Source organism: Fonticula alba (genome assembly GCF_000388065.1).
Source record: "Fonticula alba strain ATCC 38817 unplaced genomic scaffold supercont2.12, whole genome shotgun sequence".
In the NCBI taxonomy this organism is placed as follows: Eukaryota; order Rotosphaerida; family Fonticulaceae; genus Fonticula; species Fonticula alba.
The window spans coordinates 587,997-596,782 of record NW_009242982.1 but is presented as its reverse complement, the minus strand read 5'-3'; the positions used below and the strand labels follow the sequence as shown (position 1 = coordinate 596,782).

General features: G+C 72.1%; 1 protein-coding gene across 1 annotated transcript; it reads right to left on the bottom strand.

Moving 5' to 3' along the window:
- Positions 1 to 3,608: 3,608 nt before the first annotated feature.
- Positions 3,609 to 8,037, bottom strand: H696_05653 (CAMK/CAMKL protein kinase; the record flags this gene model as incomplete). Its single annotated transcript, XM_009499472.1, has 4 exons — positions 7,677 to 8,037; positions 6,151 to 7,507; positions 5,287 to 6,010; positions 3,609 to 5,141 (listed from the first exon to the last, which is right to left on the bottom strand). The coding sequence occupies exons 1-4, from the start codon at positions 7,852 to 7,854 to the stop codon at positions 3,609 to 3,611; spliced, it is 3,792 nt and encodes a 1,263-aa protein (XP_009497747.1). The 5' UTR covers positions 7,855 to 8,037.
- Positions 8,038 to 8,786: the final 749 nt, after the last annotated feature.

The window sequence follows — 8,786 nt, the reverse complement described above, 5'->3', positions numbered from 1 at the left end:
GACGGCGCCGAAGGCGTGCGTGTGGCCCCACCGGGCGAAGAGCGGCGGGCAGTGGCCCGCCTGTCCCCCGCGCCCGGCTTCGCTCCCGGACCGCTGGGGGCGGCCGGGGCGGCACAGATGCGTCCACATGGCGATGAGATCGTTGGCAGTTGGAGGGATAATGGTACATATATTGTTTGCGCGCGGCCTGGCGCGCCTTCGTCTTCGCGTCGCTCTCTCTCTCTCTCTCTCGCTCTTTCTCTCTCCGGGGCATTACGTGTGCCCCTCCCCCGGCTCTGGGGAGCAGCAGAGGGGCACGGGGGGAGGGGGAATGTACCTCTCCTTCTGGGCACCATTTTGTGCCCTCGGACCATACGAAGAGGGAGGAAGAGAGGGAGCGGGAGGGGGAGAAGCAGGGAGATAGACAGGGGCACAAACAAGAAACAAGGACAAGGACAAGGGGAGAGGAGGGACATGGGGGGGGGGGGGGAGAGAGGCGCTACACCGGCGCCGCAGGGGCGCCGGTGTTGCCGAACAGCTGGGCCACGGTCGCGGCGTCGCCCTCCGAGTGGCTGGCGCTCAGGAGGAAGGCGCGGATGCGCTCGGACAGGTCTTCGTAGGTGTTGAGCGGCTCCGGGCCCAGAGCCATGACATTCAGCGACTGGGCATCTGGCAGGCGCATGTTCACAAAGAGGGTCCCCTGAGCCGGGAGGGACTGGACCCAGAGCGCGCGGTCCAGAGGCTGCAGCGACACCAGGTCCAGGTCGAACTGGAGCTGGCCAGCGCCGAGGCCCGCACTGGCCGCCAGCGGGACCATGCACTGCAGCCGGTGGATGTGGTAGGAGGATGCGCTCTCCATCAGGGCTGCAGGGGGCAAGGAGGTGGCGGTGGCGGTGGCGGTGCCCGGGCCGGCGGCGGCGGCCTCCGCCGCTGCCGCATCGATGGCCGCCACGCCCCCCGGGCTGACCTCGGCGTCGGGGCCGGCGTCGACCACCCCGGCCACGAGGGCTCGGCGCCAGGCGCCGGCCGGCGGGGCTGGCAGCGGCTCCACCAGCACACCCCGCTGCCGGAGGAGCTCCGACAGACGCTGGAGCAGGAGCAACGGATGGGGCTGACCGACCACCGTGAACACCGGGTTGGTGGGGACCCGGTGGAAGGGGGTGATGGCGCAGCCAGCCAGGCCGCTGGTCACCGAGGCCGCCGGCCGTGCCAGGGGAAAGGCGCCGCCCCCGCCGCTCGGCGCACCGCCGATGGCCCCCAGATTGAGGGACGAGTCGGACGCCGACAGCGGGGCTGGCAGGAAGGGCGCCGCCCCGCCACCGGCCGGGGAGGTTGAGTAGTGGTGGTGCTGGTGGTGGTGCTGGTGCTGGTGGTGCTGGTGGTGGAGCTGCTGCTGCTGCTGCTGCTGCTGCTGGTGGTGGTGGTGGTGGTGGTGCTGGTGCTGGTGCTGGTGGTGCCCGCTGCCGACCTCGGCGAAGGGGGCCACAACCTGCCCGGCCGACAGTGACACCTTCGGGGGGATGGGCCCGGCGTCGTCGAGGCCGGCCGGGAAGCCCGGCCGATCGTCGGCCAGGGCCATGAGAATGTCCGCCGGAATGGGCAGCGAGGCGCTCGGCCGGTGGGCCGGCCCGGCCGGGGTCGCCCCGGCGGCGGAGGGCAAGGATGCCGGCAGGGCCAGCGGGCCGCTGGCCGGCCCGGGCGACGCGGACTTCGAGCTCGGCGACGAGGGGATCACCAGTGACCCGGCCGGGGCCCCGGCCGGCGACCCGGAGGCGATGGTGTGGAAGCCGGTCGGGGGGAAGGTGTGCCGGGCGCCGTTCCCCCCGCCCGGAGGCGCTGCATGGGATGGATGCTGCTGGTACAGGTACGAGTGCGCCATCGGCGGGGTGTGCAGGGAGACCGGCCGACTGGCTGGCAGGGTGCTGCCACCGAAGCCGCCGGTCCGGCGACCGGGGACCGAGCCATTGTGGTATGCCCGGCCGGCTGGCGGCAGGACCCCGGCACCGGGCCCAAGCGGCGACGGGGGGCATCCCCCGCCGCCGGCGCTGCTGCTGCGGATGGGGCTCAGCGGCCCGGCGCTGCCGGCCGGCGAGGTTTGTGAGGAACGAGCTGCCTCCAGTTGCTGCTGCTGTTGCTGCTGCTGCGGCTGCTGCTGCTGGGCCTGTAGGTGGTGATACTGAGCCTGCTGGCTGAGGCCCGAGTGATGGTGCAGGCCGGCGGGAGCTGACCCGCCACCACCGGAGAAGGCCGCGATGCCGGAGGCCGAGCGTGCACGGTACTGCCCGGCGGCCCCGGGCCCGGCGGCCGAGTTGGACGAAAAGATCACCGGCTGGGGCGGCGGCGGCTGCTGCGGCTGCGACCCCCCGGGGAGGGAGCTCAGCGATGAAGTCGACGAGGAAAGGGTGATCGTGGCATTCAGCGGCAGGGCCGGCAACGAGTGGGCGGCCGACAGGGTGGCCCCTGTGCCGGGGATGCTGTCCCACCGGCCGCCAGCCGGCATGGTTTGCGAGTAGTAGTATCCCAAGGGGGGCTGCGGCTGTGGCTGCGATTGCATGTACCGGAGGTGGTGCGCCGCTTGCGATGGCTGCTGCGGCTGCGGCTGCTGAGGGGCGGTGCTGGGGCCGGCCACACCGCGACCCGGGAAGGTGTCGGACGCGGGAGAGGTGGCCGTCGCCGGGCCGGCCGCCGGGAAGCCATGCATCATGGCCGATGGCTGGGCCAAATGCGGCATGGTGTGGTGATATTGCGGGGTCAGTTGCGGCAGTGAGTGCGCCATGGCCGAGGGGGTGGTCGGCCGGGAGCCGGAGTACGGCGGCGGGGTGCGACTGATGGCGGCCGCCTGGGACAGGACCGACAGCTGGAGCCCGGCACCCGTCGCCCCGGCCCCGCCGCCGAAGGAGTAGGAGGCCGGCCGACGCGGCCGCGGGCCGCTGGACACCACCCCGGCGGACAGGCTGGACGCCTCGGCCGTGGCCGCGGCCGCGGTGGCCGCCGCCGCCGCGATGGCCGCCGCATGCTCCTGCGCCGCCGAAGGGCGGCCATCATAGGCGGCCACCGGGTGGGAGGGCCCCGCCGCCGCTGCCTCGGAGCCAACGAGCGTCGCGCTGTCGCTGCTGATTTGCGAGGAGGACGACGCAGCCAAGTCCTCCGCCGCCTCGGCCTGCCGATCATCGGTTACCCAGGTGGACGAGTCCGAGGACAGGGACCCGGAGGAGGAAGAGGTGACCAGCCGCCGGACAACCCCGGACACCGGGCCGGCCACCCCCCCGAAGGGATCCGCCATGAGCCTCGGCGACCCGGCGCCGTCGGAGGACAGCGGACGCGGGCCGCCATACGGCCGCCCTGGCCGCAGCGAGTGCGATGCATACAGCGGCGCCGGGGCCGAGGCCGCGGTGGCGCTCAGGCTGGCGCCGGTGCCGGCGGCAGGGGTGGCACTGACGCCGCCGGGGCCGCTGCCGGTGTTGTCGCCGACGCTGGGGCCGCCACCGCCACCGCCACCACCAAGGGACCCGGGATCCGTCGGCACCGGCGCCAGTGGCGGCATCGGCGAGGTGGGGGTTTGGGGAATGGCGCGCGCAGTGTGGCCAGCGTGCAGGCCGGGCTTCCCGCCGCCGACACCCGGCGAGGGATCACCACCACCACCACCACCACCACCGGTGGAGAAGGGACCGGCGCAGGCCTTGGGCTCCGGGCCCGGTCTTCTGCGAGGACTTTGACAGATTCAGCGAAAAGACCGACACCAGGCTGGAGGTCTGCAGCGAGGGCCGGCGGCTGGGACGATGGCGCTCGCGGGCGGGCGGCTCCTCCTCCGGCGACTGGGCCATCTCGTGGTCCTGGGGCGAGGTGGCGGCGGAGGCGGTCTCGGCGGCGGCCGCGGCCGCGGCGGCCTGGCGCTCAGCGCGCCCGGAGGACCGGGAGGTGCGGATCTTGCCGATGACACTGGCAAAGAGGGACGCCGACCGGCTGGTGGTGGAGGTGGGGGTGGCGCTGGCGCTGGCGCTGGCGCTGGCGCTGGCGCTGGTGGTGGTGCTGCTGCTGGCCGTGGTGGACACGCTGCTGATGCTGCAGGCGTCGGACTTGTCCACGAAGGACATGGCACTGACACCCTCGTGGATGTCGTCCTCGGCCGCCGGGGACAGACGGACGCGCCGGCCGCGCGAGGAGGGCGCCGGCGTGGTGACCGACACGTCGACGGCCAGGCCCAAGACCCCGGGGCCCGGTGTCCGGGCCCCGGCGCTCGCCGGGGCCAGCGAGCTGTCAGACGCCGAGGAGAAGGATGACCGCGTGCTGGAGGAGGACAAGCTGGACAGCGAGGAGGCGCTCGGGCTCCGGGGCCGGAGATCGGCCTCGGTCATGGACGACAGCAGTTGATATTGCGAGCCCGGGGGAGGCGCCTGGCCGGCCACCACCGACCCGGGGGAGGCTCCCCCCTCCATGCCGGCAGCCTGGAGCCAGGGATGCGCCCACACATCGTCCAGGGTGGCACGCTGCTCCGGCGCCGCCACCAACAGCCGACTGATGAGGTCCCGCGCCGGGGCAGACACCGAGGGCGGGCGATAGTCCACGCGGGCGATGGCCCGGAAGAGGGCCTTCCGGTCGCGATTGTAGAAGGGCATCGACCCGCTGAGCATGGCATACAGCGTGACCCCGAGGGCCCAGGCGTCGGCCGGCCGGCCGTGATACGCCACCCCGGACACCAATTCCGGCGCCGCATACTCCGGCGAGCCGCAATTGAGCTTCAGCGGCCGCGACACCGGGGCCTGGACCTGGGCCGTGCGTGGCCCATCGATCCAGTAGGTGGAATAGCCGAAGTCCACCAGAGCCAAGTGCGTGTGGTCGGATGACAGGACCACATTTTCGGGCTTCAGGTCGCAATGGACCACCCCCAGGGTGTGGATGTGCCGCACAGCGGCCACCAGGGACCGGAAAAGGGGCCGGGCCACATCCTCCGCCAGGCCCTTGTGCCGGTCGACGAAGTCATAGAGATCCCCGCCCCCGAGGTACTGCAGGGCCACCAGCACGGCGTCCGGCGTTTGCAGGATGTCATGCAGCTGGATGATGTTCGTGTGGGCCAGGTGACGGTAGCAGGTCAACTCGCGGAGCAGGCGCAGCTGGTCGTCGGCCTGGGCCAGGTCGTGCATGGCCAGGACTTTGACAGCGAGCTGTGCCGGGTGGGCGGGCGTGTGACGGGGGGGGGGGGGCAGGGGGGGAGAGTGAGGATGGGGGCGAGGAGCGGCACGTGCGACGACAGGGCGCAAAGGAGCGGGGAGCCGAAATCCCCGGGCGCCGGGCCGCAAAAAGACATACCATGACACCGGTCGGCCGGTAGCAGGCCAGCCACACCAGCGATGAGGCGGTCTGGCTGAGGACGCGGAAAAAGACATAGTCGCCGATGTCCTGGTTGACATGCTCGGCCCGAGCCAGTGGGACCGGGGTCTGGGCCAGGGAGGTCGGCCGAAGGAGTGCCAGTGCCGCGGCAAACCCCTGGGCATGGACGTGCTCGATTTGGCGCAGGCGCTCGACAATCGGGAACTTGTCGCATCCGGGCTCCAGTGCCGGGGCAGGATGCTGGGTGGGGTGGGCCGCCTGGGCCGCTTGGAGCTGCTGCATGTGGGCCTGGGCCTGAGCTTGGGCCTGGAGCTGCTGCAGGAAGATTTGTTGCTGCTGCTGCTGCTGCTGCTGCTGCTGCTGCTGCTGCTGCTGCTGCAGGGCAAACCCAAATTCGGCCGAGCCACTGGTGGCCAGGCTGGCTGGGCCAGGGTAAGTAGCCCCGGCGCCGGGGACTGGCGACAGGTGCTGGAAGGGACTGAGGGAGCGCCCGGCCGGAGAGGGGTAGGCCATGCTTGGCTCGAGGGCCGGGTGGTGGTGGGTCGTCGAGCCGGTGGTGTAGCTCTGCCGGGAGGAGCTCCCGGAAGAGGAACTCACCGTGCCGAGGGACGATGAGGACAGCGAATTCCGGCTGGAATCCAGGGCCGACAGAGACACGGACGAGGAGCTGAGCGAAGACCCGGTGACCGGGGGGGTCATCCAACTGGGCGCAATCCCGGCGGGGGCGTGGGCATGTGAGTCGGAGAGGGCAAGCGGCTGACGGAGGAGATGGACGGGGGGGGGAAGAGGGCGAGAAACACGAGCAAAGTGGATCGATCAAAGGAGGGTAGCGCAGACACGCACCCCGCCGGCGAAGAGCGCAAGATCGGGTGCGATTGGTACAGGTGCGCGGAGTCCGAGTCCGAGTCCGGCGAGAGGATGCGGTTCAATGACAGGGAGGAGAGATGCGGATTGTGCAGGTGCGGATGCTGCTGGTGGTGATGATGCGCCGGGTGCTGCTGGTGCTGGTGGGGGGGGTGGTGCCCCGGCAGCGACCCCTGCGCCTGGAGGTAGGTCGTATAGCCGGTCGAGTGTCGGGTCGGGATGGAGCGCACATGCAGGCGACTCCCCTGCAGCAGCTGCGGCAGGCCCGACTCGGTGGACAGCGGCCGCGGGGGGGGGATCGTGGCACTGGGGAAGGGGCTGACCGGGCCGCCGCCGCCGCCGCCGCTGTGGCCGGATGCCGGGGAGGTGTGCGATGGCAAGCACAAGGGCGCGGGGGAGGATGCCAGAACCGGCCCGGCGCCAGGGGCCGGGCTCAGCAGGGGCTGCCCCTCGCCGGAGCCAGCCGCTGACAACGGCCGGCCTGGGTATACCGACGGATTGCTCAGATGAAGCTGCTGGTGATGGGAGAGCTGCTGCTGCTGCTGCTGGAGCTGGAGCTGGAGCTGATACTGTTGCTGAAGCTGGAGCTGCTGCTGTTGCTGCTGCTGTTGCTGCTGCTGAAACTGCTGGAGCTGAAGCTGCTGCTGTTGCTGCTGTTGCTGCTGCTGCTGCTGCTGCTGCTGCTGCTGATGGTAGTGGTGCTGCTGCTGCTGCTGGTGGTGGTGGCTGTGGAGGGGCGATTGCACGCGGGCGTGGGGCGCTGGGCTGGTGGTGGGCAGCTGCAGGGCGCTGCCGGACTGGCTGCCAAAGGCGCGGGGCCCGGTGGCCAGGAAGCCGGCGCCACTGCCGCCCATCGAAGAAGCCGGACCGAGCCCGGGCCCGGGGTAGGTGGTCAGTGGGGACCCGGGACCCGGGGCGACCCCGGTCGGGCCCAGCCCCAGGGGCGATGTGGCGTCGGTCGGGAAGAACTGAGGGGGTGCCCCGCCGCCGAGCATCGACAGCGAAGGGGCCGAGTGTGGCGCGGCACGAGGGACCCCCGGGCCCTCGACGGCCAGCAGGGAGATCCCGCTGCCGGGCTGGACGTTCACCAGTTGCACCAGACCCCCATCGGTGGCCAGGGGCGGAGGGACCGGGCCGCCGGCGGGAGGCCCATCGGCCCCGGGAGCCGTGGAGTTGGTTGACTGTAGGCGCAGGGGCGGGACCATGCGCGCGCGGCGATTGGCCAGCGATGACACCGGGAAGGCATCCAGCCGGGGGGAATCGCTGCCCGTGGTGGCGGGCGGATGAGGGGTGGCCCCGCCGCGCATGGCCGGTGGCGAGTCGATGCCCATGTGGGCTGTGACACCGGCCGGCAAGAGGGGGGGGGAGGTCAGGCAGGAGAGAAGGGGGCGGAAGATGCATGTGCAGCTGTGTGTGTGCGTGCGTGCGTGCGTGCGTGCGTGCGTGCGTGCGTGCGTGCGTGCGTGCGTGCGTGCGTGCGTGCGTGCGTGCGTGCGTGCGCGCACCATCCACCGAGCCAGTCAGTGGCTGGAAGTAGAAATCATCCGAAGAGGAGGAGAAGGAGGAGAGGGAACGGCCGAAGGGGGGCGGGTGGACAGGAGACGAGATGGATGGGTCGTCTGGAGCCCCGCCGGCCGGCGGAGGAAAGGGCGGCGGGGAGAGGTGCTGCGCGGTGAATGGCATGCCACGGGCTCCTCTCGCACGCGCGCGTGCGGCGCCGGGATCCCTTGTGGGGGTGGGAGCAGGAGTGGGTCCTCAAGGGCGCGCGTCCGGGAAGTGCGGCGCGGCCGGGGGGGTCATGCGCGGGCTGGTGCCGAAGAGGGAAGGGGGAAAGGGCGAGGGGGCGATGGCGGGGGCACAGGAGGGGAGGGGGGGGGGGTGGATGCTCCTCAGCGCGCGCGCGCGCTCGTGCGCCTGGGGCAGCGCGGGGAGCGCGTCAGTATGGACACCAGAGATCCGGGCGAGAAGGTGGCGCGGGGCGGGACCCAGGGCTGGGCTGGGCTGGGCTGGGCTGGGCTGGGCTGGGCTGGGCTGGAGGGGGGGGGCGGCAGACGAGCGAGCGTACAGGCGTGCAGCGGGAGAGGGAGAGAGACAAAGAGCGAGGGGGGGGGAGGGAGGAAGGGAAACGGGGGCAGGCGGCGGGGGAGGGGAGGCTGAGAGGGGGGCAAAAGGGGGAGATGTAGGAGACGGTTATCGCGGGGGCGTCGGCGCCGGGGGTCATCGTCCGGGGGAGCTTTTGTGTGGGGCGTGGCACCTGCGATCGAGGCGAGGAGGGCGCGCCCGGCCCCTGGGGACGCCGCGGTGCCGGAGGCTGGTGCGCTGCCGGCAGGCCCCACTCGCCATCAGGCCCGGCCGTGGGCGGACGGTGCGCCCCGAGCCCGGGGCCGGGGGCGTTCTGTGCGGGGAGCAATCTGGCGTCGGGCTCTCGCGGTCCGTGTGCCACATTGGCCATTTGGTGCGCTTGGGGGCCCCTTGCGCCCGGGCCCGGCCACCCCCTCTCGGCTCCTCGGCCCTTCAACTCGCGCCACAGGGCAACGCCCGTGGGCCGGGGGGACAAACGACCTCTCCTCCCCCCCAGGCAATCGGGGCAACCAGATCGTCGTCGTCGGGGGGGG